The sequence below is a fragment of the Penicillium riverlandense genome (genome assembly GCF_028828495.1).
Source record: "Penicillium riverlandense strain IBT 135883 chromosome Unknown utg000001l_segment0_segment0, whole genome shotgun sequence".
Classification (NCBI taxonomy): domain Eukaryota; kingdom Fungi; phylum Ascomycota; class Eurotiomycetes; order Eurotiales; family Aspergillaceae; genus Penicillium; species Penicillium riverlandense.
In genome coordinates this window covers 1,952,199-1,979,822 of record NW_026643194.1, presented here as the reverse complement: position 1 = coordinate 1,979,822, position 27,624 = coordinate 1,952,199, and the positions used below count along the sequence as shown (strand labels likewise).

General features: G+C 50.9%; 12 protein-coding genes across 12 annotated transcripts; 5 read left to right on the top strand and 7 right to left on the bottom strand.

The window, feature by feature from the left end:
• Window positions 1-9: 9 nt before the first annotated feature.
• Window positions 10-2,318, bottom strand: N7474_000811 (PalH/RIM21 family protein; the record flags this gene model as incomplete). Its single annotated transcript, XM_057192226.1, has 2 exons — window positions 10-2,105; window positions 2,213-2,318. The coding sequence occupies 2 exons, from the start codon at window positions 2,316-2,318 to the stop codon at window positions 10-12; spliced, it is 2,202 nt and encodes a 733-aa protein (XP_057057179.1).
• A 731-nt stretch (window positions 2,319-3,049) lies between these two features.
• On the bottom strand, window positions 3,050-4,264 carry N7474_000810 (alpha/beta hydrolase; the record flags this gene model as incomplete). The annotated part of the gene is made up of 6 exons (XM_057192225.1): window positions 3,050-3,156; window positions 3,234-3,270; window positions 3,318-3,648; window positions 3,710-3,819; window positions 4,051-4,103; window positions 4,180-4,264. The coding sequence occupies 6 exons, from the start codon at window positions 4,262-4,264 to the stop codon at window positions 3,050-3,052; spliced, it is 723 nt and encodes a 240-aa protein (XP_057057178.1).
• Window positions 4,265-5,102: 838 nt separating this feature from the next.
• On the top strand, window positions 5,103-6,351 carry N7474_000809 (uncharacterized protein; the record flags this gene model as incomplete). Its single annotated transcript, XM_057192224.1, has 4 exons — window positions 5,103-5,214; window positions 5,333-5,355; window positions 5,414-5,587; window positions 5,641-6,351. 4 exons carry the CDS (start codon window positions 5,103-5,105, stop codon window positions 6,349-6,351), a joined length of 1,020 nt encoding a protein of 339 aa, XP_057057177.1.
• A 237-nt stretch (window positions 6,352-6,588) lies between these two features.
• N7474_000808 (uncharacterized protein) lies at window positions 6,589-8,016 on the bottom strand (the record flags this gene model as incomplete). The annotated part of the gene is made up of 3 exons (XM_057192223.1): window positions 6,589-7,323; window positions 7,455-7,826; window positions 7,978-8,016. 3 exons carry the CDS (start codon window positions 8,014-8,016, stop codon window positions 6,589-6,591), a joined length of 1,146 nt encoding a protein of 381 aa, XP_057057176.1.
• Window positions 8,017-9,224: 1,208 nt separating this feature from the next.
• Window positions 9,225-11,092, top strand: N7474_000807 (major facilitator superfamily domain-containing protein; the record flags this gene model as incomplete). The annotated part of the gene is made up of 3 exons (XM_057192222.1): window positions 9,225-9,329; window positions 9,376-10,776; window positions 10,841-11,092. The coding sequence occupies 3 exons, from the start codon at window positions 9,225-9,227 to the stop codon at window positions 11,090-11,092; spliced, it is 1,758 nt and encodes a 585-aa protein (XP_057057175.1).
• A 235-nt stretch (window positions 11,093-11,327) lies between these two features.
• On the bottom strand, window positions 11,328-12,783 carry N7474_000806 (FAD binding domain containing protein; the record flags this gene model as incomplete). Its single annotated transcript, XM_057192221.1, has 3 exons — window positions 11,328-11,694; window positions 11,757-12,559; window positions 12,658-12,783. The coding sequence occupies 3 exons, from the start codon at window positions 12,781-12,783 to the stop codon at window positions 11,328-11,330; spliced, it is 1,296 nt and encodes a 431-aa protein (XP_057057174.1).
• A 955-nt stretch (window positions 12,784-13,738) lies between these two features.
• Window positions 13,739-15,510, top strand: N7474_000805 (NRPS-like enzyme; the record flags this gene model as incomplete). The annotated part of the gene is made up of 3 exons (XM_057192220.1): window positions 13,739-14,023; window positions 14,078-14,321; window positions 14,378-15,510. The coding sequence occupies 3 exons, from the start codon at window positions 13,739-13,741 to the stop codon at window positions 15,508-15,510; spliced, it is 1,662 nt and encodes a 553-aa protein (XP_057057173.1).
• Window positions 15,511-17,311: 1,801 nt separating this feature from the next.
• On the bottom strand, window positions 17,312-18,490 carry N7474_000804 (pepsin-like aspartic protease; the record flags this gene model as incomplete). The annotated part of the gene is made up of 1 exon (XM_057192219.1): window positions 17,312-18,490. One exon carries the CDS (start codon window positions 18,488-18,490, stop codon window positions 17,312-17,314), a length of 1,179 nt encoding a protein of 392 aa, XP_057057172.1.
• Window positions 18,491-18,657: 167 nt separating this feature from the next.
• N7474_000803 (uncharacterized protein) lies at window positions 18,658-18,951 on the top strand (the record flags this gene model as incomplete). Its single annotated transcript, XM_057192218.1, has 1 exon — window positions 18,658-18,951. One exon carries the CDS (start codon window positions 18,658-18,660, stop codon window positions 18,949-18,951), a length of 294 nt encoding a protein of 97 aa, XP_057057171.1.
• Window positions 18,952-20,500: 1,549 nt separating this feature from the next.
• On the bottom strand, window positions 20,501-23,889 carry N7474_000802 (uncharacterized protein; the record flags this gene model as incomplete). The annotated part of the gene is made up of 6 exons (XM_057192217.1): window positions 20,501-21,289; window positions 21,339-21,640; window positions 21,692-21,739; window positions 21,789-22,783; window positions 22,925-23,678; window positions 23,778-23,889. The coding sequence occupies 6 exons, from the start codon at window positions 23,887-23,889 to the stop codon at window positions 20,501-20,503; spliced, it is 3,000 nt and encodes a 999-aa protein (XP_057057170.1).
• Window positions 23,890-24,109: 220 nt separating this feature from the next.
• N7474_000801 (putative UV radiation resistance protein (UVRAG)) lies at window positions 24,110-25,989 on the bottom strand (the record flags this gene model as incomplete). The annotated part of the gene is made up of 2 exons (XM_057192216.1): window positions 24,110-25,876; window positions 25,930-25,989. 2 exons carry the CDS (start codon window positions 25,987-25,989, stop codon window positions 24,110-24,112), a joined length of 1,827 nt encoding a protein of 608 aa, XP_057057169.1.
• A 265-nt stretch (window positions 25,990-26,254) lies between these two features.
• N7474_000800 (mitochondrial 54S ribosomal protein mL67) lies at window positions 26,255-27,477 on the top strand (the record flags this gene model as incomplete). Its single annotated transcript, XM_057192215.1, has 2 exons — window positions 26,255-26,578; window positions 26,644-27,477. 2 exons carry the CDS (start codon window positions 26,255-26,257, stop codon window positions 27,475-27,477), a joined length of 1,158 nt encoding a protein of 385 aa, XP_057057168.1.
• Window positions 27,478-27,624: the final 147 nt, after the last annotated feature.

The following is a 27,624-nucleotide window of genomic DNA, read 5'->3' as shown; positions in this document are numbered from 1 at the left end:
CAGTTTCACCTACGAAGGACGAGGGTTCGCTTCTGCCTGCGACCCATGCGGCGAAGATGGCCCCTCAGTTATCGCATCCGAAGCAGTGGTCTCCGTCCAGCTGCTCTGGTCGTCCGCTACGGCACGAGCATCGGCAGAGTGATGAGCCACATTCTCGTCAACTAGGGCGGCCGTTTCGGGGTCATAGCGTAGAACGTAATTCCTATCGGCTCTATGCACGTCTGCATCGGTCCAGGACGCGGACGCTTGTGGTTGGGAGGGGATCACTCTCACTGGTAAATCAGAGCGATTATTGGAACGACTGTTTCGCGGTTCGCGAGACGGTGACGGGTCCAGAAGCACGTTCTGAGGCGACCACGTTTGCTGATTCCGTCGTCGGGCCGGGATGACAGTAACTGGTAATGGGGCTTCGGCAGCCTGCGGACCAGAGCCTGGTCGTCCGGTGCGACCGAGCGAGAAGAAATGCTCCGCCCTAGACCGGGAGCCGTACGGTTCGTGTTCATCCCCGAACGAATCGGTGTCTCGGGCATCTGGAGTTTGCTCGTCCCCGGCCTGCGCAGAGGCGACCTCTCTCGGGAGAGAAGCTCGTCTTCGTTTGAATGGGTTCAGTAGAGACCGCCATCGCGTGGTTTCTTGAGCAGAGAGTCGGGGATGCGCGGTATCTGCTGGCGGTCTCTCAATATCCAGCTCTTTGACTTCTTCCAATTCCTCCTCTTCCTCCATGTGTGGCATGGCAACGGGAGGCGTAGGGCTAGAAACCGGGTGATAGCGGACATTGTACACGGTGCTTGCGGCACTAGTGGTATCGGCGCGACTGACCGGTGTGACAGTGGCCGGAGGTGGTGTAGTGCGGTGATTATTTTGGCCTCTTGGTGCTGATGTGACGTTTTGGACGTGGGCCTGGCCTCCAGAGCCCCAATTCCGGGGCCCACGGGGAATACCCACACGAGTTCGGAGAGGACGATGAGCCAAGCCCATCATGCCACCCCATCCCGAGGAGGCACCGTTACCGCCGCCTTTGTCATACCCATGTGTCGTGTAGCGGGGCCAATCCACCTCCTCAGACGGGGTTACCTCGAGCATCTCGTCACCGTCGAAGATCTCCCTTCCGAGAATTCCATCTTTCGTCTCATCACGTTCGAGGGCTTCGATCCGCTCTACCCATTCCCACACCACAACGCTTGCGGCAGCTGATCCGACCCATCTAATGTAGGTACCCCAGCCAGCGATTTCAGGCCTTGCAATATCTAAGACAAAGAAGACGACGGGAATCAAGATTGCGGACAGGGATAATAGCGCCACCAGGCAGATATTCCGCATCTTGGGATGGAAAAAAGCGTAGCGATGCTTTGATATAGAGTAAAAGATCACCCACGCCGCATAGAGCAGGTTCAGCGCAAGTTCGAAAAGGTAACTGAGAGCCGGGATCGCGTCATCGTACAACCTCGGGTGTGTTGAGGTGTTTTTAAAAAAGAAGTTTTCCAAAATGCTGAAAGTCGTGTCCAGCACGATCAAAGCGAAGCCCGCCCATTTGATCATGACTTTTTCTTTATGTCGTGGAAACAATCGAATCAAGGTCTGTACCTGGGCCAGCCACAGGAAGGTACTGGAGATGACGTGCACGATGCGAATCTCTATACCATCAATCACCTCTTCCGATAGAGCTTCAGCATCCGAGTAGCCATAGTCATATTGTCGCTCGGCCACTCGAAAAGAGTCTGCTGTTGCAATGGTGAGTGAGACAGCGACAAGGAGAGCAGCCACTTTCTGCAACCATGGCCGACCACCGACTCCCACCACCGAGGAGTTGCCGCTGTACGAACCACTGATCATGCCATGTCGCCCGAGGAAATTCGCGCCACCGCCGGGGCCGCCGACGTAAAACGTACGTGGAGTAATAAGAAGGATTATGACGAGGAGATAGCTGACGACGGTTGCACAAGCGATGGCATATAGTTGCGGAGTAATCGAGGAATAGAACGGGTCACGCGTGTCGAGCACGGCAGAAACATGGACCATGTCGGTAGCCTGGCTGGTGCAGATCGGCTCAAATACAGCATTTTCAGTGATAGTAATGACATACGACCGGTTCACATGGATGTACCCTGGGAATTGTTTGAGTATGAGCAATTTGAAAGTCCTAAAAGGGGACAGGGGGAGGTTCGGAGCCGTCGCAAGTCAGCTCCTGGCATGAGGAGAGGTAGTATAATACCGTTGCTAGGAAGGAGAAACGGGGTGCAGCCCGACTCATACGTCTTGGTCGATGTTGTAGTCGGCTGCGCCCAAATCTGGCGGGGGGCCAGAAGGTCTTCCGCCATGATCGATCACTTATCAACGGCTCACGTCGCCGACCACGTAAAGCGCATATATGCTAGAGCCGGTCCCACCAGCGAGTATTGAAAGCACGCGACCTCGTGAATTCAAGCTTCCATGCTGGGGTGACCGGGGTGTGGCGCGTACAAAGAGGGCGGGTCCGAAGCCGAGGGATGCGAGGGATTTGCAGGGAGAAAAGGCTTCGGGCGCAGGGAAGGTGACGAGGGCGATGGTGACAAAAAGTCGACCAAGCTCGAATCACAAGAATGATCCAGACCAGTCGGGGGAATAATGCGACAGGAAAGCGAAGCCCAGCAATGCGGGTCAAAGGCTGAATGATCAAGGATTCCGCCACCGTAGTTAATCCGGGCTGGGGCTGGGCCGTTCCCGTGACTGGCCATGGCGCATTCACGTGGTCCCTGGTAGGGAGGTATTTGAATATAGATTCACCAATAACAATGATAATTAATCTGTAGAATCAATCAAGAAGACAGAAGTGTTAAAATATTGAAACATCAACACATGTATATTGAACTCTCTTGGATGTTGGTAAAGCCCAACATCTTAGTGTTCATATCTATGCCTCCATAGGAAAAAGATAATCTAACCACTCCGTCAAAATCCCATTGACTTTTCCGGGATCCTCCCACAGAGTCCAGTGTGATGCGTCAACCTCCTTCAATGTCAATTGCGGTATGAAACGCTCCATTCCGTTGGTTAGCCGGAGCGGTAGCGCTTAGTCTTGTAGAGCCGGGATGAACAGCACAGGAACATTGATTGCAGGGCCAGTGAGGCTAGTCACTTCGTCATAGTGATTGATCTCGCGGGTGCGGTAGTAGTTTACTGACAAGTTAATTGTTAGTTTTCTCAATCGTCAGGAAGAGAAGAAGTGGGAAAGTATATACAAGGCGTTCTAATACCGTGGCGTTGAAATTTGTCCACATAAAAATCCATTTCCTAGAATATAATCAGTTTATTCTCTCGATGGAAGTTGATCAACAAACTTCATCTGTTAATAACTCTGATGGCTTCAATCCTGCCACTTTATCTATCATCAACCCAAAATATGCGTCCCACGCCAGACTTCCTTGGTTGTCGCGACCACCATACATAGCAACAAGAAATGACCGAATGTCATCCCTTGACCAAAACCATCTCTCCAATTCCCCGCTCTTGAACTGCAGTTGATATGTAAAATTTGGTAGGACCGTTTTTGAGAGTTCTTCCAGAGGGGTGTACTTTCCCTGTGAAGGGAAGTAGGGAACGCGAATTGCGATTACAAGCGAAACAAGCGAAGGATGCCAGAGGGCAAGGCGGTAGGCAATATTGGCTCCCCTGTATTATTACAGGTACTTAATCACAAGCCCTTTTCTTCACGTTTGTTCTCCATTCTTACCAGTCATGTCCACAGGCAATAACCCTCTCTACCTTGAGCTGAGCAGCCAGTTCCTTGGCATCTTCGGTTAGAGATCGATAGCTGTAGGATTCAACCGTATTCGGGGCATCCTAGTGAGTATGTCAGTATTTTGAAACACAACCAGAGGAGATCCTATATCAAAGACCGGCAGTTCCTCCGTATCCAAGGCACTCTATTGCAATTACACGGAATTTCAATTCAAGTAGGATTGGAATCTGGTATCGCCATCCCACAGCCAGAGCCGGGAAGCCATGAAACTTTCCACAAGAAGTCTGCAGTTTTCCAAATGAGTGCAGTTTTGCCTTGAAATGTCAACTTACTAAGAATATAGTTCCTTTAACTGGGCTGCCAGCAGGTATTCCCTCTAAATAGCCTGTGTTGTTGAAGCGGATATTAGTATGAATCCTGTTTTCTATGGACTTAAACATCAGAATGCTAGGCTTCCTTACTGTACGTCTTTCCATTAGACTGTGCAGTGCAGCGGCGGACGCGATCGTCGTTCTGGGCGTTGATTTTGTCGATATTAGTGGCCATTATGTCTGTTTAATGGGTGTCTGCTTCAGACCATTATTGTTGCAGTGTGCTGCTGTTTAAGTGATTCCAACCTGCAAGCAATAGGATAGATGACTAGTCTATTCTAGTGTATTTTGCGAATACTACAGGCATAGACAGGCAAATATTAAGGATCTAATCTCACCGTTTGTCAGGGGTTCTGACCCTTGTAGATCATTGCCCTAAACGCCCTATTTTGCGAAAGCTTAGTATCGTAAGGCCTCCTATGGATGATCTCACATTATATAATCATCTAGGCTGAGGACCAAACATGCCTTCAGCCGCACAAAGATTGGTACAGGCTATAAGACAATCTACTCTCCCCAAAGACCCCAACATCCCAGTGTTAAACGTTGGCAAAAGCTCCTTCGCACAGAGAATCGAATCAGCCACTTGACAAAACAACGAAGATGGTCGGCGCCATCAAAAGCAATCGCTGTGGCACATGCAAGGACAGGAAAGTAAAAGTATGACACCTACACTAATCCGGATCTGGACTGTACTGAAGGAAGTGTGCCTAGTGTGATTTAGCCTGGCCCGTATGTGGACCTTGCAAGCGCAGTCATCGTCTGTGCCCTCCACGCCCGTCTCTCAAGGTTATAGACGAGGGCCAACAGGTGACCCTGCAACGACTGGGGAAACCACTACCTCCGAAAGCCATCACGCTCCTGTACGAGAATCAAAATGCACATACAGATGTGTTTTTATCCGCCAACAGCTCGTCACCGTGTGATATTTGGCTAAATCACCAAATGCCGTTATCTGTATCGGAACGACTTTCTTACACATTGATTGATTCCCTGTCTATGGAGAACTCATCATGCAGTCTGAAAACATTGGGAACGTTCATGTGGTGTGTTCCGCAGCGATTAAGCTCGAGTGCAGCGCTGGCCGGAGTAACCTCGTGCCTTCTCGCTTCGCACGAAGCAGTGGTTCGAGGGAACCGACGCTCGCAAATTAATGCCCACTTATACGCTCAGGCCTTATGCAACTTGTGACGTACCATTGAAGACCCTAAAGAACGTTTATCGTCTAACACATTATGCGCAGTACTCCTCTTCCAACGAATTGAGGTATGTTTTCGACTCTATGACAACTAGGCTTGCCCTCGATGAGACTAATGGAGGATAGGCGGTGTTTGGGGAGATTTTTGCACCTATACATCAGTCGTCTTTGCAGGACTGGCAGAGACATGGCGAGCTCGTTCATGCGTCGGGGTTAGCTGCGCTAGTTCAGGAGAAAGGCCCACCCAAACCTAAGGATAAATCCGATGCTTCCGTCATAATTGATAGTCATGCCTGTATTGTATGCACTCACTTCTTTCTCGTCTTTTGCAGATTTCAGCTAATCAAACCTAGATTCATCAAGCTCTTGTTCAGGGGAAAGTCTGCTTCCTTGCCTCCAATGAATGGGCAGCTGCTCTTGACAACATTGAGGGTCGAACAGATATTCAAACTATATTCTACCAAATCTTGCGGCAGATGACGCTTTGGCCTACACTACTTCATGAGAAGAAATCAACCCTCTATGACGGAGACTTGGTTATCAATCTATCTTCACTCATAGACACAGCACAGAGAGTACAGACTGCGATGTACGACATTGGCCTTGATCTTGACACGCTAATTGAGACTCGCCGGGTCTGTCGGACTATCCCATCCACTTGCTTGTCGGACCTAGTCACCGAGATGTATGAGGTGGATGACACTATGGTTGGAGTGGTTCTATGCTATCATGCAATGTATAGCATTGTAGTGCTCCGGATTATTTGGTCCGTGACGGATGTACTTCACCGGATCGTGCTCGAATTCGATATTTTCCACCTATGCAAGCGGGTGTGGATGCTGATAGAACATGGTCGTCAGTGTATGCCTCTTGGACTCCCGATCTTGCAGACTGCTCTCATGATGACGATGGAGTCTGTGGACTGGGATGCACAGGAGAGGATTGTTAATATTACAAATGAGCTCGACAGATTCCACGAGCCAGGCCGGATTACTTGGACTAGAGCGGCACTCATCAAGAAGGCCATGGTTTACCGAGGAGATTGTGCTATCTATCATGGCTAGGACTTCTCTTCAACATTTTCACTTTCCTTGCAAGTTTTCCTTCTACATGCCCATTTTACAGAAAGGCCCTTGCTAGAAGTGTTTCCTATGTGATTTTCTGAGTTTTTTCTGTGTCTTTTGCTATATGGCAGATAGTCCTTTCCTAGCAGCCCAGTCTGGACATGAGTCAAAAGAGAAGAAAGAAAAGAAGAAAACAAAAGAGCTCTGTCTATCATACAAAAAGACGTCGACCAGCAGTCACAGCCCCGATTTCTTCCTTCGTACATAGACCGTTGGGTAAACGAAGAAAAAACTCGAAATTGCCATGCAAAGGCCTGCAAACAATTGGACACGCCACCACTTGATATTTCCATCACCGTATTCAATCAGCGCCCCTGCGATTGGGCTCCCAATCAGCATGCCGATTGCTACTGCGGTCCAAAGCATTCCAGTGCGAGTACCTATCATGTTAACCGATGGAGCTAAGCAAGGCACGATCGCACCAGGCATGGCTACAATGGCATTTGAAATGAACCCCCAGGCGATAGACCAGATTATCAAGCCCACAGGTGACACGACAGCGAGCCAGCAGAAAAGCACGATAGCACTGCTGGCTACTGCCAACCCACACGTCTCAATTGGACCAATGGCAGTCGCGAGAAGACCGCATAGAAGTCGGCCAAATACGGAGGCACCGTTGGCAATTGAAACCAAATAGAAAGCGAGGTTGGCGTTGCGGATCCCGCCAGTAGTCGTGCCAAAGAGGGGCAAGTACAGCATTGGAAGATAAAAAACCGTTGCACTAAAAACAGCGCCACATAAAATAGAGACAAAGGCCTTGTCTGTAAAGGCAGAAATGTATATCCAGGCTCGTACCATAGGGCTTCTACTCGACCTATACACCCCCAGGACTGGACTAGAGAAGACAAAAGTGGCAACAATTAAGAAGGCGATGGTTCGAATTGCCCAGGGAAAGCCAGCTGTAGTCACTAGCTGTCGGAATATGATCGGATATATAATGCCCCCTGTATAGGGTAATTGCCAAAGTCAGTGAGGCTGTGCCCTCACTCTAGATTTTCAAATGAAAAGAGATAAAACTTACCAATTCCAGTTGCTGATGATACCAGGCCAATGATCTTTGCCCGGCGAGCGTCCTCCAAACAAACAGCAACAGCGGACAGACTCGGGACAAAAATCATTCCTGCTCCCAAGCCAACACAAATTCCCTGTGATAAAAGCACTTGGTAATACTGAGTGCTAACACTGAGCATCATAAGACCAAATACTTCCAAGAGACTGCCAGTCACAAGCAACGGACGAAGATAGCCGCAGTCAAATAAAGGCCCAGTCACGAGTCCACTCGCCAGCAGGATAAAAGCCGACGTTGTAGAAATCCATGCTAAGCTTGAGGAAGATTCGCCCGGAAGCAATTCCTCTTGATAATAGGTTTGAAACACTCCAAAAGCAAGAAGCAGTCCCCTACAGATGTAAGTGAGCTATCAATGAACGAGTTATTGGCGACTGAGAAAGGAAAATCTCACCATGTGTTCAAAAACGCAACAAAAGCAGCTAATATTTGCCACAGTTGCTTCTCATCTAATGGGGAAGAACCTGGACGAATAAAATCTTCGCCTTGTTGCGACATACCGGGGTTGCTGCGAAGGGGAAGAATATCGCCGGCTTCATGATGGCTCGAAAGGCTGGATGACATTTGGAACCCTTGAATGTTGTATAGGGGTTTAAAGAGAGATTGATTATACCTTTGACCTTTGGAATGATTAGCTGATTTTTTCGAGAGGAAAACAGCAGTCTATTTATGTCAGACCTCGCCATCTTGCTTGTGAGCCCCCATGTCTAAGACATGCCTTAACACAACTATACCCTATTGCTCTAATTCTAATGGAGCTGGGCTTGAAATCGCCAAGCTAAGCAAATTGTGGGTCTTAATGCGAGTCGTGAGCATTTCTGGACCACTGCTGGAAGTCTTGCGGCTACTTTTTTCCGTCTTTTAAAGTTTCCATGGTTAAGGGGCCGATCTTTTGGAGGAAATTCAGCCCCTAAATCACAAATTGAATTATGTACAATACTCAGGTGCTGGAGCGGTGGCTAGGTATAAGGCTTCCTTATGCTTTCTGGAGTCCACGGGTGTCTCCATCTCGACCCGGCGCTAAACCCTAAGCATGCCATATTGCGAACAAACGGCTGGTAGATATTGACTACTATGTATTCGTGAGGTTGCATCGAAATTATCTTATTTCTAAAGAGTTCCCTAGAACAACCTCCACTTTTTCAGCTGCCGGCCGCTGAACGATGCTACGAGGCCTGGCCCTTCCCACAATAATTACATAACTTGGCTGGAGGTCGACAGCCAAGAAACTAAAGCACTATTATTGCCTAATCCGTACTAGCCTGCTTCTGCCTCCGTCACCACGACACTAACTAGTCTCATTGCAGGAGTAATCGTTGTTGTTAAGTAGAATTCTTGCAAAGATTGATATTCTGCCTGGTATACATCAACGACGATAAGGTCTTAAATCCTGTTCGGAAGCCCCGCTGATATCCACTCGTTTCTTCGGGATGTCCGACCTTTCTAACCAATGGATGTGGAAGCCAAGAGAGCTTGTAGAAGAGGCCAAAGCCTCTCTGGGGTTATCGTGGACAGGAGATAATAATATATCTGGGTTGAATCGCGATGTCCGATACTTGAACACTTGTGCGTTGTCTGGTTGAATGGCTCCGGCATACAAAAGCCCTTATTTTTCTGTTGTGCTTGATTAAAGCAGCCTTTTCGAGAGAAAAACAATGCCTTCAAGAACAGAGAGCAACGACGATCAGGAACGGCCACCTGGTACTGTTCCACTGGAAGGTGAGTGGTTCTCCATCATAACCCCATTATGTACATGTTTGATTCGTGTACGCTGTGTTTAGATCTGCGAGGTGCATTTGGAGATGTAATTATCCTCCAGCCGACTCCTTCAAGAAATCCAAATGACCCTCTAGTATGCTTCTAAGCGCCAATTAATGAAAACCCAAGTTGCTGACTAGGAAGTAGAACTGGAAGCTTTGGGAGAAATATTTGAATTATGGCCTTGTTCTACTATATTCTCTTCTTGTTTTCGCAGTGTATGTCTTATTCATCCTACATCTCTATTCTCATTGCACTGTTCTAACGATGGTTTTTCGATTGAAAGAATCAACGCTGCCACCCCTACCTGGGCCCCAATGCACAGGCAACTTGGTTTTAGCTATGCAATTTTACAAGACAGTTACGCCGCCGGCTCAGCAACACTCTGTGTTGGAGCGTTACTCTTCATCCCTATTGCGTTGAAATTTGGTCGACGTGTCGTTTATCTTATTAGCCTTTTCCTGCAATTCTTCGTTTCCATTTGGTCTGCAAAGCTTGAGACAGTCGCGGACCTTGTCCTAGTCAACGCATTCAACTGCTTGCTTGGCGCACTTGCAGAAGCCATCGTTCAGATGACAATTGCGGATGTCTTTTTTATTCATCAAAGGGGCAGGATGAACTCGATCTATGTCTGGGTCATGATAGTCGGATGTTCGCTTGCTCCTTTGGTGGCTGGCTTCATTTCTAATTCCCAGGGCTGGAGGTGGGTTTGGTGGTGGATGGCAATTCTCTTTGGGGCGTGCTTTATTCTCTTTTTGTACTTCTACGAAGAGACTAAATTCGTCGACTCGATGACAGGGGTTGCTTTGACAAGATCCTCAATTGAGATAAAGCCAACACCCACACCCGCTGACACGGACAAAGAGAAACAGAAATGTGCTGATGGTGTGGATCTCGAAGAAGGGATGAAATCAGAATCAAAAGACAAAGCGCCTGAGGCAAGGATGGATGAGACGAAATATCCCAAGTTCCCACAACATATGACAGAAATCGACATCGACCCGGACATTCCGCGAAAACGCTATCTTGAGCGTCTGAAACTATGGGTGTCTTTTCCCGGATCCGTTAAATATTATGTGCGGCATGCATATCAACCTCTCATTGTGATAGTACAATTTCCAGCGGCCTTGTACGTGTCTGTGCTGTATGGACTAATCACTGCCGCATGGCAAGCAATGATTACTGTCGTTTCATCCGTTATGGCAGAACCACCCTACAATTTCAACGCAGCACAAATCGGTCTCATGTCACTAGCTCCTTTTATTGGCAACACTATTGGGACCTTGATATTTGGAATATTTAGTGACTGGCTAGCCCTCAAGCAAGCAAAAAAGAACAACGGAATTTTCGAGCCAGAGATGCGTCTGTGGACCGTCCTTGGGGCTACACCTTTGGCGCCTGCTGGTATATTGATATTTGGGTATGCCCTTGGAAATGGAGCGCCGTGGATTGTCGTTGCAGTTGGTTATGCAATATATGGCTTTGGTATGGCCCCGGTGAGCAGTGCGGCGCTGACATATCTCACTGATGCTTATACCAATGTGAGTGACAGGGAACATTACTGCCTATTGTTCGTGAAGGAGACTAATATAAGCCATTTATCAGATCGTTGCCGATTCTCTCGTCGGTGTAACTTTTATTCGGAACCTCCTAGCAACTATCTTGATCTTTGCTCTCACGCCCTGGATTGAGGCTGTTGGGATATCAAGTGTTTTTCTGACACTCTCACTTTTATCACTTGCAGTGCTCGTACCGGGTACTTTATGTTTCCTTTACTTTGGCAAAAGGTTGCGAGTAAGAACTGCGTCTAGGTATCGCCATTATTCAACCGTTCAAGTTGAGAACAGGAGCGCATAATTGAATGAGCATATATGGGGCAAATCGAGGATATATACTACGAACATTTTCGAACCTTTCTACACAGTCTTGTGGACTATCTACCAGGGTGCGGTGCCAGGGCAGGGTTGTTTTGGACGGCTCCGTCTCCGCGCTGTACATAGATATATGTAGACAATAACTATCATTTAGAAATCTACAAAAGGAGGGGATAGTTTAATTTAGCTGGAAATGAAATTGATTCACTATGGTGCTTTCAAAGTGAACAGGACACAGTTGGGCCTTGATACCTTCCCCAAGCATGGTCCACCTCTTTCATTACATCGTACCCGAACAAAAACTCTTGAAGCTCTGGGTCCGCAAACAGGAATGGAAAATCTTTGCCAGGCTGCTCGTGCAACAGAATTCTGTCCCGCTCCTCTTGTCCGGGACCATCTTCCATATGGAATACAACACGGAAGTCGGCACTCTTCTGAACGACCTTGGCAGTTCTTTCCTTACGCAAGTGTTCATAAATTTTCAAAATATCTGGGACCAATCGCCGAAAGTTTGATCTAGGCAATTTTGAAAAAAGAGCGCCAATAACAGCGCCGTCTTCAATGGCCTGAGCGGCGCCTTGGGCACTAGCGGATTGCGTTAGGGATTGGTGACTAGCTGAAATCTAGAACCCACGAATAGCACTTACAGATAAGGAAGGGTAGCATGGCATGCATCACCAAGCAATACAAACTTGTAGTCTGGGTGGCTCCATCTCTCCATCTTGACGCTATCTTGTAAACGCCACTTTAACGTGTTATCAACATGTTCCAGAAGCTCTACCAATGTGGGATCGAAGCCACGGAAACTTTCTCGCATCTCTTCAACATCGGCAGATGCGACGTTGACACCCTCAGGCAAGTCGTCTGGAATGATCAAAACAATATTGCAAATTTGGTCATTCTCGATGAAATAGCACATTGCATGCAAATTCGGGCCCATCCAATAGTTGGTGCATGGCTTTTTGACTAGATCTTTTAAACGCGGGCTTTGCATATCCGACACCTTGACCATAGACCGGTAGGCCAGATCACCAGTCAACCTCGGCGGATCAGCACGGCCAAGCAAAGATTCTCGGCATCTAGAGCGAAGGCCATCGGCGCCGATAATCAGGTCGGCCGTGAATTCATAGTCTGGATCTCCTTTCACCATAACTGAGGGTTTTTTGAAATCAATGTCAAGTACGCTGGCCTGTAACTTGAGATCTACACCGAGTCGAATCGCCTCGTTGGTTAAGATCCGATGGTATCCGGCCCGGTGGACTTGGAAGTAAGGATATCCGTATCTCTCTTCCAAAGACGGTCGTATATTCTGTGTTGACAGGATCCGTCCACCTCTTGACCTTAAATGGAAATCATGGGGCAGAGTGGCAACAGATCGGACTTTTTCCAATAACCCCCATTCATCCAATACCCTAGATGAAGATGGCGGGATCTGGATGCCCGCGCCGACCTACGTACGTAGTTTGGTTAATCCAGAAGTTCAATGGAATCTTTTCTTGGTCACAAATAGTAATAGTAAGAATACATAATGTGAAAACAGTGGCTTACCTCACCAAGCTCCTCCGCTTGCTCTAGAATAGTGACCTTGTGGCCGGTCCTTGATATTCCGATCGCTGCTGCTAGGCCTCCGAGGCCCGCACCAATAATCGCGACATGAAGTTGATCACTGGGCATAGTGAAGTAAGATGAAAGCGAAGCTGTTTCTTAGATTATCTCACACTCATGTCACGATTATATATGAACTTGTATTTCACAACGATCAAGCATCAAATGCCCCTCGCTTTGACGCTAAGTCGGCCAGTCCGACGTTTGATGCGGCACAGCCCCATCCTATGGCGACTCGGCTCAGTCGGCCAGTCCGATGTTTAGAATGCTTATCAGTGCGACATAACTTCTACTAGTCTGATTTTTTCTTTCTCATCTGTCCCCTTGTAGATTCGAATTTTCAGGCATTAATCATCCCACTTGCGCGTCCATACTAACCAACCATCGCATGGTTCTCGGCAGCATGCTACAAAAAATGCTATTCCGTGGGTAGCTACGCCACCTACATGACATACTACTCTTCACATATAGAAAACGCTAATGAATTAGAGTGTAGCGCGACAATTACTACCGATTACAACAATACTGTAGACTGCTCTCGAGATGGTGGGGGAGAGGGACCTCTTGGACTGGAATAATCTTCGTTTATTTTCAGCTGTCAGTGCGGCTGAACGCGCTAGTCAAGACTGCAGCCGCATTATGCATCTACCTCTGAATTACATTACATTATGATAGGCCAAACAATTGACTACAGACTTAGGTAGCCTGAAACTCACGTCATTGCGAGACCCGCATACTCCGAAATCTGCTGCAGGACCCGCTAGCCCGAATTGCGCTAATTTGCGAGCTTCTCTTTCTAGACATAATGCCTGGTTCTATGTCAAAATCGTATCGTTTTGCGAAATTGTCAGCTTGCCAACACATGCTTACATACTTATCAAGTGGGGGTTTCAGCTCAATGTACTGTATATCATGGTAAGGCTGAAGTATATAAGCTTCTAACTGCCCAGATATGCTCCCTATCTTTGGGTTTCATTCATCTTCAATTGAAAGAAGAAAAGTCGCTCACTTGCTGTTCAGCATCATGGCTCACTTTCCAAGGTTGCTTGCCAACGTCATTGACGCCAAAGCCAAGTCTATACCCAGCACTCCATGGCTTCTATATGCCCGCTCTTCACTGTGGGAGCAAGAAGGGGGTTTTCGCACGATTACATGGAGCCAGTTTGCCAACGCTATAAACAAGGCTGCGTTCTGGTTAGACGAGAATATCCCTCGAGAGTCTCCAGGTCGGGATACGATTGCCTACCTTGGACCCAACGATGCTAGGTACTATATCCTCATGGTTGCGGCTGCCAAATCTAAACGAACTGTGAGAAGTCTACTTACTTTTGATATGTCTATGTCCTGAACCGTTTCGGCACAGATTTTTATCCCGGACGGACGAATCACTCCCACTGGGCTAACCAAGGTTCTGGCCGAGATTCGATGCACTGCCTGGATTTCTACGCAGGACCAGCCCAGTACAGTTGAAGGACAGAAATGTTATGTGCTTCCATATCTTGATGATATGCTTGGAGATGATTTTGTTTCTCCATATCCTTACGACGAAACTTGGGAGCAAGCAAAGGACGACGTCGTTTGTATCATCCATACATCTGGCACAACAGGTATGTCTAACAAGATTTGTATATTTCAAATATTCTAATAGTCTTTTCCCTTTTAGGTGATCCAAGTCCGATCTACCTTCGCAACGGATACATGTCTGTCTGGGATAATTGGAAGACAATCATGTCGAGACACAGCCCACGAAAGATCACATATCGGCATATGGAAAATGCACTGACACTGACAACATGTGCTCCACAATGGCTAGCCGGCTTAGCTTTCAGTCTGAATGCGTCAGCCTTTCTTGGACTCACGTCAGTGATGCTGCCTTCTGACATGACAGCACCGTTCGACCCGCAATCCATCATACGGATCTGCCAGCACACAGGGGCCAATAGCATTGTTACTCCTCCTTCACTGATAGAAGATTTCTACAATGAAAAGGAGGCGTTTGCGTTTCTGAAGAGCCTTCATTACGTTTGTTGGCTGGGAGCGGGACTGGATAACACTGTTGGCGACGAGCTAGCACAGCACACCCATCTATTCCCGGTTATTGGATCAACAGAACGAGGAGCGCAATTGTCATTTGAATCAAACGATGTGGCAATGTGGAAAAGCTACGAGTTTGTCCCAGAAATGGGCCCTCGATTTCAGCAAGTGGGTGAGGATTTATACGAATTGCACATCGACCGCACACCCGAACATCAACTCTTCCAATGTGGCTTTTACACCTTTCCATCTCTCGACTCCATCGATACCGCTGAACTATACTACCCAGTGATAGATAAGTACGGTTCACAACGATGGATCTCTCGCGGGCGCAAAGATGACCTTGTGAAACTGTCCTGGCTGGCCAAATTCCACGCCGCGCACATTGAAGACGAGGTTTCGCGGCATCCTCAGGTGAGCTCGGTCGTTGTCGGAGGCGAAGGTCGGGTTGTGCCATACATCATCATTGAACCAAAAGACTACAGCGACATCAAGGATCCAAATCAGTTCCTGGGCTGCATTTATGACATTGTTATCAAAGATATCAACAAAAGGGACGATGATGAGATTCGCATCCCAAGGGAGATGGTCATGTTATCCGACCCAGCCTTGCCATTCAAGCGGACCATGAAAATGACAGTGATCAGAAGGGAGGTTGAAAAGACTTATCAGCATCACATAGAGGGGATGTATCGGAAACTGAAGGGCAAGGAAGGGAACGGTTGTTTGGGATGTTATGATGAAGAGCCAAGCTTATGGTGAAACTTTTCTGTCTGCCTCTTATTTGGTGCGGTTCGTTTGCGACGCCTACACACAAGTTCAAAAGTAGCTGTTAGGGAGCATAATCTAAAGGTCGCGAAAACAGTGCGTGCTTTGGGATCATTCATCTTCATCGCCAAATAGCGAATAGAATATCACATGGCGGTTCGGGGCTGTAAGTGACCGCGTACCCCGCCAGCATGGCCCACCTGAGTTCCGAACCTCTGTGCTATCATTTTGATAATGACATCTACGATATCTTTCCATAATCCTAATTCTGGAATGCAAACAGCCATCAATAATGGCACAATCAACGCTCAGTTCAATCTGAATGCAGGTAAATTATGAAACTTTCAAAGTCGGTGGAACATAGTTGACCGAATTCAGATCGTCTGGATAAGCTACCAATTGCGAATGGGGCCGAGTTTGACTCTTATACGAATCAGCATGAAGACGAATGTCTTGCAGGCACTAGAACCGAACTTCTTAACGAGATCGCAGAATGGGCTGTGTCACCGCACGGAAAGTGTATTTTCTGGTTAAAGGGAATGGCCGGGACAGGGAAATCGACAATTTCTCGCACAGTGGCTAGGTGCTTCCAACAACAGACGATACTAGGAGCAAGCTTCTTCTTCAAGAGGAACGAGGGGGGTAGGGGAATGCGATGAAGCTATTTCCGACAATTACAAGACAATTAGCGAAAAGCATTCCCCGACTAGCCTCTGGTGTCCAAAAGGCAGTCCTCGATAACTCAGATATACACAGCGAATGGTCTGCCTTCAAGGATGAAAACATTATTGTGAGCTCGTATTACTACTAGCGTTGCCTCTTAAGCTTCAGGAGCTGGGATATTGCCGTAAGAACAGTCCCTCAACCAGATATATATGCGCTAGTAGAATACAATCTTCGGGCCGAAATATATATATTTAGAATTGGCGCTCAATGTTCATGATAGTAGCCTGCTTAGCATCGAACTCCTCTTGTATCTTTAGTCGTACAGCCCTTTTTAGCCAACTTACAGCATCTGATTTGTCCCACGATACACTTAGGATTCTTAAGGGGCTGCTTACAGAGTACGCTGCCAGGTGACCTCCCCTAGAAGGACCGGGGTCCGTCTTCACGAGGATCCGTCTGGATGGAAAACTGCAGACGTTTGAATTACAACAGGAGAGCTGAAGGATGATGGGACTGTAATGTGATTAAATTAGCGACGGACAGCACACAACACAAACAGACTCGAGCAGGAAAGAGAGAAAGAAAATGCAACTTTGGGCGCGCTCATGATGGCCCCCGCTCCTATCCCGGGACACCGTTACGCTGCACAGGCGAAGAGGATCAGGCAAGGAACGCACGGTCGTAGTAGTAGGAGGTCGGGAGACGCCTTGGTCAGTCTCCAAGGATGGCAGCATCGGCCACTCGGGCCTAAATGCATTTTGTGATGGAGACCAGTCAGTAGTCTCTTGTGTTACTCCAAAGTCGCACGCTTACCGGTAATCGTAGAATAGATAACTGATTTACTGGTCAGATGCTTACGAAGAAGAGTGGAAGTAATGAATGATGAAAAGCCAACGCATGTATATTGTGGTTATGTTCTGAAATCATCATGGACACCATGTACAAGGCCGGTTGTGTCAAAAACCTCAGCCCAAAGGAAAACACTCGGAAACAAGAAGCGAGTGGGCGAGCCAGCTCGCAAAACCAATCAGCTCTCGAAAACAAAGGAAAAGGATCAGACTCTTCCTCTCACTCGCTAATCACGAGCTAAAAAGGAGCAATCCTTTTGCCTGAGACGAAGAGAGAAGATTTATGCCTGAGCGGCGAAGCCAATCTGGGGACCCTCAGAGTCGAAGATGGCGTACTGGGTCTTCAGGAAGATGTCACCGAAGATGGAGAACCCGAGGCCAGAGTTGCTCTGGATACCGCCGTAGCAGGTGGAGCTGCCGGAGGAGACGGGGGCGTAGTTGATGATGCTGCCGGGGACGACGGCGTCGTAGGAGCCGATGGTGACAGTGAAGTCGGGCAGGGTGGAGGAGCAGTCGAAGACGTAGCCGCCATACTGCGAGCTCTCCTTAGCGCCGCTGACCTGCTTGTAATAGGCAGAGACCACGTCGGTGGGGAGCATCATGAGGGTGGTGCCGGTGTCGGCGATACCCTTGATGGAGGAGCCGGAGGTGCTGCCGACCTTGTAGCCATCCGCGGTGAACATCCAGAAGCCCTGGGAGCTGTCGACGGGCTTGTAGGCAATGGAGCCGGTGTACTTGGAGCTGTCGATGAAGCCGAAGTCGTAGCTGCCGGGCTGGTTGTGCTTCAGGGCAGCGGCGAAGACAGGCTTGTCAAGGCTGGACTTGACGGTGTCGAAGAAGGTGGTCTGGGCCTTGGGCTTGACAGTGTTGATCGAGCTGAAGGCGAGGCCGAGCAGACCGTCGTTGTTCTTGTCCTGCACGAACTGCGAGCTGATCTTCGCGGCGGCCTCAACGGCCTGGCTGGGAGCCTTGACACTGCCGACGGTGACGGCGTCCTTGAAGACGTTGCCGCTAGCGGAGCTGCCGTCACCGTAGCTGATGGACCAGCTGTATCCGGGCATAGCAGAGGCGTTGCTGGCCTTGTAGACGGAGTGACCAGCCTGTTGGGACTGGGGCAGCTCGGACGAGAAGACCCAGAGGTCGGCGGAGCCGGTGTCAAAGTCCAGGTGCATGGTTGTGCCACCGACATTGACGGGAGTGAGGTACTCCTCGTCGTTGTTCTCGGGGGTGGTGGTAACGGAGCCGTGCTCAGCAGCAGCCTTGACGCTGGCGGGCACGGTGGCACCGTACTTCAGCAGGGCATTCTGGTACATGCGAGCCAGGTTGACGCCCTTGGGGTTGGTCACGCTCTTGGCGACCTGGTCGATGGAGAAGGACTTGGCGTTGGGCTTGCCGTGGGGAACGGCAGAGACGGCGCCAGCCAGGGCCAGAGCGGCGGTGATCTTGCTGAAGACAACCATGATGATTGATGTTTCGGACTTTTTGTTTCTTGAAGGGAAAGAAAGACTGGTGGAGAGCGAGTTGATTTCCAAGAGATATAGACCGGAATCGAGGCCATCTTTATAACTTTTGGGGAGCTAACGAACCTTCTGGACATGGATTGGCCATAAAATCCATCATCCAGGAGATGTTTCTCTTCCAGGAAGCCAGCGATGACGATCCGGTCATTGCAGAGACGCGGCAGTATCGCGGTGGAAGATCATCACGGACTCCACCGGACATAGCAGGATGGGATGTCACGGCGGACGGGACCCGCCACGGAGGGGAAAGGGCAAACCAGAGCCCGGAAGCTGCAATCCCAGCTCGTGAAGACGGAGATGGCCCAATGGGTCTGATAGCACTAGTCGAACGCGGCGGGGATGGATGTGCAGCCAATACGACCGCGGAGCACAACACAGGCACTTGGCTCTCCCTGCTCTAGCCAGAACGGAGAGGTCCGCGCGTCCCCATATTGGGTCTTGAGTGGTTGATCTCCATCAGCGGCTTAGATTTCCACGGAGGGCATCGACCACGAGTCAGCTTCACCTACGGAGGGCTGCGTGGTGACTTGCCTGGAGATCGAGACTAGAGTCCCCATCGCCCTGAAGATCATCGCCCGTTATCGCCCAGCTCCCTGAACGCCACCAGCCAATAGCCGCTCCCACGCCCGACCGTCGTGGGTTTTTACCCTTTCAGGGTCACATCGGCTCCGCGTATCCCACGGTTATTGGCCGATCGACTTCTCTGGTGCGGCATTGGGTTCGAACCTTCGGGGTGCTTCAACTCTGAAACAGAGATCGGGCTTCCACGCAGGTACCGACCATGGTTTCCAGCTGAAACACCTTCTTAATGAAAATTATCCCCAGGGGCCGCCGGGCGTCCGCTCATTGCCCTGGCCCAGAGAGATATCCATCACCAACACCCTGCAGGATTAAGCGCGGGCCCTCCCCCGATCAATGTATCAGAATCCTTCGCACTGATTCTGGTTAGCTGACCCCCGGGGACCCCGACGGCGAAATGATCGACAGCCAAAAAGCGATGTGACCCTTTACGGAGCACGGGCGTCTTCTTATCGCCTCATCAGGATCGATCAGCTTCTGCTACTATTCTTGCAATACCCTAATATAGTGCGGATCATCGTGATGTGCAAGGCTCTGCGATACCCTTTCTGTCTTGTCTGCAGGAGTTGACCCTTATGCCCAACACACAATGCAACGACGACCACCCTCACGCGGGGAAATCCTCTTATCATCGGTCTGGCCGAGGCGATGATTCACGTTTCTATCCATAGAAACACCCAGGAACTCGCACGCTCAACCGTGGGCTCCGATAGGGCTCCGCTCAGCCTCGAGGTCCGCCTTGCTCTGCGATAGGTTCAATGCTGGATCACCAGTTGCCCAAGCTGTCACACATCCCTGCCCTTCTTTCGCCAAAACAGGAATGGTTGTAGTATCTAGGGTCCGGCACGTAGCATGCATGCATGGCGCCAGCCACCCGAGAGGCCCGAACAGGCGCACGAGGGTCCCTCCATGCACCATGTGAATTGTCGGCACGGGGTGGAGAGATGAAACCACGGCTGCCAACTGCGTACATCCAGAATCTACCCGGCCGACGGAGACCGGTTGTTCCAAGGACCACGCCGGCGAATGAGCACGTACCCCCGGTGCCTGGCCCTGGATCATTTCCTCCAGAAACAAACACAACCCGGATGAGGCAGGACCCGCGACAAAGAGTATTCCAAGACAAAGCATCTACGTCGGAAACCAAGACCGCAATGGGGAAAGCTCAGGAACAAATGGGTTTCAAGCATATTACACGGGATCAAATCACACTCCGAAGCATAGCCAACACCTGCGACGCCAAGACTGACGATCCCGGCCGGGGTATAATACTTTAAAACCGAGAATCAATAAAGTACACATCACAAATCCTTGCGGTTCTGTGCTTATTCCAAGGCAGACACCCCACGGACTGACAACACATCGTGACGATCACGACTGCAGAAACTGGGACGGGAGCGTGCCGCTTCCCGTCGAGTCGCCGCCCTCCCCGTTCGCATTGCCGTCATACCCCTCGTTCAGAAGCACTTCCAACATATCAAACTCTCCCAGCATCGGACCGGTTCCGCCAAGACCCTGATCGACCACCGCGGTTGAGCTGTTAAAGAATTGGTCCAGCGGTAGGGCGAACCAGTCCGGAAGCCCGCCGGATGCATTGGTCCCATCCATCGACTGGGATGAGGCAACGTGATTTGGGGATGGCCGGTCGATGTCTCCCGAGAGTTGATTGGAGTTCGGGTCGTAGTAGTTGTAGTACACGGATGGCGGAGGCGGCATGAACGAGACGTTGAGATTGGACGAGTTGATCGGCTGCGCGGGGATGTTGGCCAGCGGGTCGTGACTGGTTCCCATGGGAGTACTGCTGGCGCCGTTGCTATCCAAGTATCCGAGGCCACTCCCACCCGGGGTCGCGTCCTGGGCAGATGCCCAAGGTGTGTGTGGACCATCACGACGATGAGTGGAACTCTCACGCGGAGGCGACTGAGCTCGCGAGACAGGAGCTGATGTGCGGTCTTGGCCCTCGCCATCTGCACCGCGGTCATGAGGTGCGAAGCGCAGGAATCGGGTGCGAATGCTGCTCGTGAGAAGCTCTAGCAACCGCGCAACGGTATTGCTAAGATGAACGTCATCGACGACGCAGGTACGGAGCGCCTCGACCGTCCGGTCCTGCAAGTCGAGAGAAACACGCACGTCGTCTTCTCGAGCACCTAGCGTGAAAGTCTATGCACAATTTAGTATCTGTTTCTGAGACATGGGACAAGGATGTTACCTTTAGGATGAAGATCATGCCCGATAAGATTCGGAAGAATGTCCGAATCGGTGCATGCTTCAGACGGTCTCCGGGGACAAGACCGTCTAGAACGAGTTGTAGAATCTTCCGCGAAGCATCCACAACTTCCTGGATATATTGCTCATTGACGCGATAGATGTCCATCAACGTCCCGAACCACCCGCTGCTACCCGATGACGGACCCGAGCCTGGCCGTCCGGTTTGGGTCTGAGCCGACTCATTGGACATGGTGGTCCATCGATCTACCACGGCCTGCAGAGCCAGGGAGTTGACATAGAGGCCTATCATATGTCAGCGCACAGTCTTCCAGACTCTCTGAGAAAGGAACTCACGGGTATATTCGTATTCAATCATCAAAATGCTTCGCATAGATGGAGCCACTGTACAATAATTAGCATCCTGCACGCTGGATTTTGGAAATAAACTCACGGGATATGTTGTCGATATTTTCCTTAAAATCACGTAGGAAAGGCTGAAATCGGTCAATTTGATCCCGGTATCTCCCACTTCGGATCAGCTCTGAGGTCTGTTCATTCGAAGCAAAGAGCAGCTGGTTGCTCTGATACATGATCTTGGAGATGTCAATCCAACAATCTTGCATCCGGTCGATGTTGGCGTCGTTGTCTTTGGCATCGGGGGCAATCGGCTGGATGTCTTGACCCCACTGTGGCAAGGGAAGCATGGAGGGAATTCCTAGACGCCCACTGTTCTGTGTAATAAAGACTAGGATGAGACGACGCAGTCGGCGTTTCCGTGTCTGCTCAGCGGGAGACTCGTTGGCAGCTTTGGACTCGCTCTTGTGGTCAAAAACGCCCAGTTCGAAAGCCAGGGCTTGCGCCGTGCTCAGCAGCATCCATGACATCCGGTCGGATCGCCACGCTGGCTCCAACCATTTCTGAAAGGCAAGTCGGCCTTCCGCAGCGCTAGAGGACCCGCGGTTATTCGACGGGTCGCTTTCGGTGTCTATATCCCTGTCGGAACGATTTTGCGTCTGGCCATCCATGTCCAACAGCGTATTTTCATCATCGCCCGGAGGGAAATGAAGGTTCCGAGGATGCCAGTCGGTCAGAAGCAACATGGCTTCGACCGTCCCCAATGCTCTCAAATTCCCTTTCACGTTGACCTTACCGGAAGTTGGAGCCAGGTCCAGCGATCGGGGCCGGCTGATGCCTCCACCAGCATCGAACTTTTCTTGGCCCCAGAAAAGGCGCTCAATCATGCCACGCAGATATGACCAGAGGCGGTCGTGGATGTAAAATGCTCGTGTGGCGGCTCCATCACCCTTGGGCTTCAGATGTCGAGAAGCAATCGTGAGAACGGTGACCGCCAGCACTGGCTCATCTGTAAGCAATGTACGATGGGTCGAAGGGTTGGAGAAATCTGGAATCACGACGGGGCTCATCGGTGCAAGGTTTTCATAGTAACTGGTTCATAGTTAGCCAACGCCCAGTTGATATGAAGAAGGAAAGTCTTACTATGCCACATAATCCATGCCCTCTTCAACCGTAAGCCACCCGGCACGCACGAAGCGCAGCCGCGACCACGCACGAACGGCATCCACGTACCCCGGATCCTGGGTGTTCGTCGGGCTGTCTCGATGGCCGCCTCCTTCCGAGATCTGAGGATCTACAGGACCCGATGTACCTTGGTAATAGCTGGCCCCTCCCTGGCGAGGTGTCCTCGCAAATGATCCGCCCAAACTCCGCGGCGAGCTTCCTTGTGCCAGTGGCGAGGGCCCAGAATTAAATGAAGAAACCGACTGCCGCGCAGCATATCGATTCTCCAACCTCTGACGGTTGAGATCCTCTGTTCTGCCCGCTGCTTCCGAGAGCAAATGGAGCGCATCATGGGTATTGCTGATGGCAGGCGACAGCAATTCCACGGCAGTCCGGTTCATCATGGGCCCGCCCTCAAGGCCGTAGCCAGATGGTGCATGTCGGTCGCCGAGTTGGTACATGGACATCCGGAGGTTTCTCGAATCCGAGAAGGATGGCGCTGGGGGAGCAGGCGCATTGGGGGTGTAGCGCTGGCTGGTCGCCGCTGCGGGGGACGGCTCGGACCATTTCTGATGAGCGCGAATGCCATCGGCATCGAATGAAGTCTGCTCAGATGGAGGGAAGGGCGAGTCATCACTCAACGCCTCTTTCTGTGCTACCTCGCCAATCATCATGCGCTTGTCGCGACGCAGAACGGCCGGCTCGACAGGCTCCTCCTCTGCTGCGTCGGAGAGCTTGCGCTTGCGTCGAGTGGCCGAGAACTCGCATCGCTTGCTTTCGCGACGGCATCGGACGCATGGTGGGGGACGAGGATTATCGACACCTTTTTAATTCGGGGGTCGTCAGACAAAAGTACAGCAAAAATAAAAATAAAAAAGAGAGCCAGCACAACAATGCTGAGAGGGGTGAGGAATGAACATACTGCCCAAATCACACTTGACCTTGCGTTTGCGACACGGATCGCAGGCCTGATAACCGCGGCGGTGGTGAGATTGCGGCGAAGGCGACTTCGCAAAGGCATCTTGGCCAGCCATGTTACTGATCGTCTGTACTTGGTGAGGTGGATTGGGCGGGATGCTGGGGAAGCCGACGCAAAGCGAAGATAAGAGAGCGCGGTGGGGTGATGACTAAGGACAAAAGACGGGCAAAAAAGTTAACTGTTAACCAACCCTAACTATTTACTAACAGAATTGAGCAATAATCATGTCGGACCAGCCATCTATTAATTACAACTTTATATGTATGATGCTTGTTTCAGGTCACTCGATATGACGAAGAGCCACTGGTGACGGCCAACCGCTTCCCCTTGTCCATGCTACCGTTCATGCGCGAGACCGACTCCCAGGCCTTGCGTGGTTGCACCAGCTCGCCCGACGCAGTGCTGTCTACGCTGCCCCGTCGTGACAGATTCGGGGTCCATCGGCCCGCCAGAAGGCCTCGGATGCCTCCAGCTTTGCGCGAAGGAATCTCCGTCGTGCCCGCTGTGAGCACGTAGAGAAGGTACTTCAGATTGGGCAAGGTATGCCGGATGTCCAACACACGCAGTCCCAGTTTGCTGAGCAGAAACTCAATGTTCTTGTTCAACAAAAAGACGCCGTACTCGAATCGGTAGTGGACATTGACTGGGTGCAGGGGATAGGTGCGTGTGGGGAGCGACACGGACACCGGGTCCTGGATCAACGAAGTCGACAAGTGCGGGCTGACCGGGTAGGGGACGGTCATTGAGAGATAGAAGGAGAGCAGGTACACGAGGTGGGCAGTGTACCCCAGGGCCGCTGCAACGGCCTCGCGGTCAATGTCGTCAAAGGAAGAGTTTGGCAATGCTAACCCGGCAATGGTGAAGGCCAGCGGCTTGTCGGCGATCGGCTCGATAGGGTAGATGGTCAGTAGGTCTTCGGAAATTCGCCGAATCTGGCCCTTGGCTTCGTCTGCACTCTGGTTGAGGACTTGTTCACTGGAGACCAGTTTCTCCTGGGCATCGGGAAGGTGGCTTCGAGCCCTTTCTTGGGCTTGACGGCCCTGCTCCATTGCCTCCTTCCGAGTTCTAATGCTAGCGATCAACTCGTCTTTGCGCTTGTTTGCCGCTCGGAGCCGCCGCCGTTCGGCGGCAATAGCCTGCCGGGTCAGGGACAGCCGGTCTTGCGCCTGCGCCGCGTCGCTTACACTCATTAGCGCGACCTGGTTCTTCTCCAGCATAGCGCTGATCTGTGTCTCCAGTTTCTCGCGCGTTGCTAGCGCGTCTTGTATACATTCGTCCAGGTTTGCCAGTTTCATCAATGTGTCGTAAGAGGAAGTGGGTAGCACCGTCCCATCACCAGTAGCTCGCTGGCCCGTTCCGTAGAGAGAGGTCTCCACTGGTGGGAGATCAGTGAGATTAGTGTACACGCCGTCCGGAAAATGAAACAGAATGGAATTTGCAGGAAGCGGCTGGTGGAAGTGTTCAAGAGTTTTCCCCAAGAATTGCAAGGAGCGTAGATTGAGCTGTAGTTCCACCAACAGTATGTGCTCTGGCATCGTTGCCGTCTTCGCCCATAGCTTCAGTGTCAAGGAGTCACGTCGGGAGACCAGCGGGCCGCACATATTCAAATCCAAAGCTTGAAAGCTGGGGTTTGTTGCGCTGTTGACCACCTCGCTGATATAGATCGGGGCTTCTGGGCCCTCGCAATGGATTGAAAACCAAGTATCCGCCATGCGGCTGTTGGTGATGTCCTCCAGTCTGACCTGGCGCGTCCGGGGATTGGGATCGTTCCAGGGGAGGGTGCTCCTCCGACGCGACCGGCGCATTTCAGGCTTCCTATCTTTTCGGTCGACATGGCTTTCTGAGCTGGCACGCGACTTGAGATCGGTGAATGATCGGGAAGGATGTAGGGTTCGGGCATCGTTCTGGGCGAGAATCTTGGAAGGGGTCGTCAGGGTGTTGGGGATATCATCGTCGTCTATGGTTTTGCCACGAGCTCGACTTGGAGGTGTGACGATCAGGTTGCGGACGGAGACGCCATGGAGATGTCGCAGCTTGCGGTTCTAGAGACGTCTGTCAGTCTGCGAATGGATACGGAGGTGGGCATCGACGATACCGAGGCGTACAGCCATGGCCGGTCTCTGCGTGAGCTAGGGGGATCCTGCTCCGAGGCCATGATGGAGGCCGGGACAGACAGACAATTATGTGCAGACGAGCATAATGGATGGATGGATGGAGCTCTAGGGTAGTTGTGTTGTGACTGCGGAGAGTCGGACGGGGCGCCAAGACCCCAAAAAATCCTCGACTGGCCCATGTCCTTTTTCTTCCTCCTTCCAATATTCAACTCCAACTCAACTCCACCACCATTCCATCCCATCCACACCACGACTTCCTTTCCACTGCCTCCTAGGACTGTCCGCAGACTGTGCACCTCGGCCGCAATGGCCTCTGTGTCTATGCGCAAATCCTATTGGAAGTCGCTCCAAACAATCCTCCAGGAGGTCACCACTCGCGACAATGTCACCTTCATACACCCATCGAAGCTGACCGCCATTGGCTTTGTGCGGAACCCGCCAATTGATACCCAGACACCGATACAAGGCCGAGTGCGGCATCCACGGTCCAATGCGACCAAGGAGTTCCAGTCCCGAGAAGCAGCGAGGCTACGGAAGGCTCTGCACGCCATGTCGCACGGGAAACACATTTTTGTCTACCATCATGTGAGGACCAAGCAAGTGGTCTACTCGCTGACCCGAGAGCTGGAGGTGAGTGATGAGTGATCGTTTGATCAATTCCTACCACAATTCCTAATCCTGTTCCCAATGTCTAGGAAAACAACGTCCTCCGTCAGATGATCTACCACGGCAAGCAGACTGTCCCCGCCGAGCTGCGCACCGACATGTGGGTGCCCTACTACTCCGTGCACTTTGCCGACCCAAGACTTGGGCTGCGCGCGTTCAAGATGCTCCGCGAGTTCTCGAAGCAGCGCCAACTCAAGCCTCCCGCGGAGATGATCACCGTCACCCCAGAATTCCTGGCGAAGATTCGACCAAAGGACCCCAATCTTGCAAAGCAGTTCGATAGGATCAATAAGCACCGACTAGGCCACTTCATGTCGAAGAAGGAGCGCGCGCGGGTCTTGATGGATCAGAAGGCTACCTCCATCGCCGATGTTTCTGCCGTGCTGGCCATCCAGGAAGAAGAAATCAAGAACGGATTGCTGGACCGGATTGGCAAAAACACCAAATACGACAAGCTCATGGAGACCATGAAGAAGATGCCTTTTTCCATATGGAGCTGGAAATTCACGAAGAAGGCTTGGGTCCGGGACATTCTGCAGGTCCACGAGGCCGAGAAGAGGGTCGCCGCGAAGCGAGCTGCCAGGATCACGCGATTTGAAACCTGGCTCAGTGCCCAGACCGGCAAGACCATCCGGATCAGCGATAAGGATGGCAACTACCCTCAGCAACCTGGGGAGTTCAAGATCCTCTGGCGCGATGTCTACGATGCGAACTACGCCGCTTCCTGGCCCAACAGCGTCGAGCATGGTGAACTACAGCCAGGCTGGTGGTTTGCCAGGTCTACTATCCCCGTTGAGAGGCAAATTATCCAGCCCAAGCTGAAGGCGGCGGAAGGCCCGAAGGCGGAAGCGGAGACGCACTAGAGGATTCTTTGTCTCCTTTGAGAGGGAGTCATTCGGCACCAGACGAAAGATCCGCCAGTTGGTATTTCCACTTTGTCTTGAGCGATGCTCCTCGGTCATCCTTTCCTTTCCTACCATGTCTTCTTGTGTATTAAGAGCTTTTAGCTG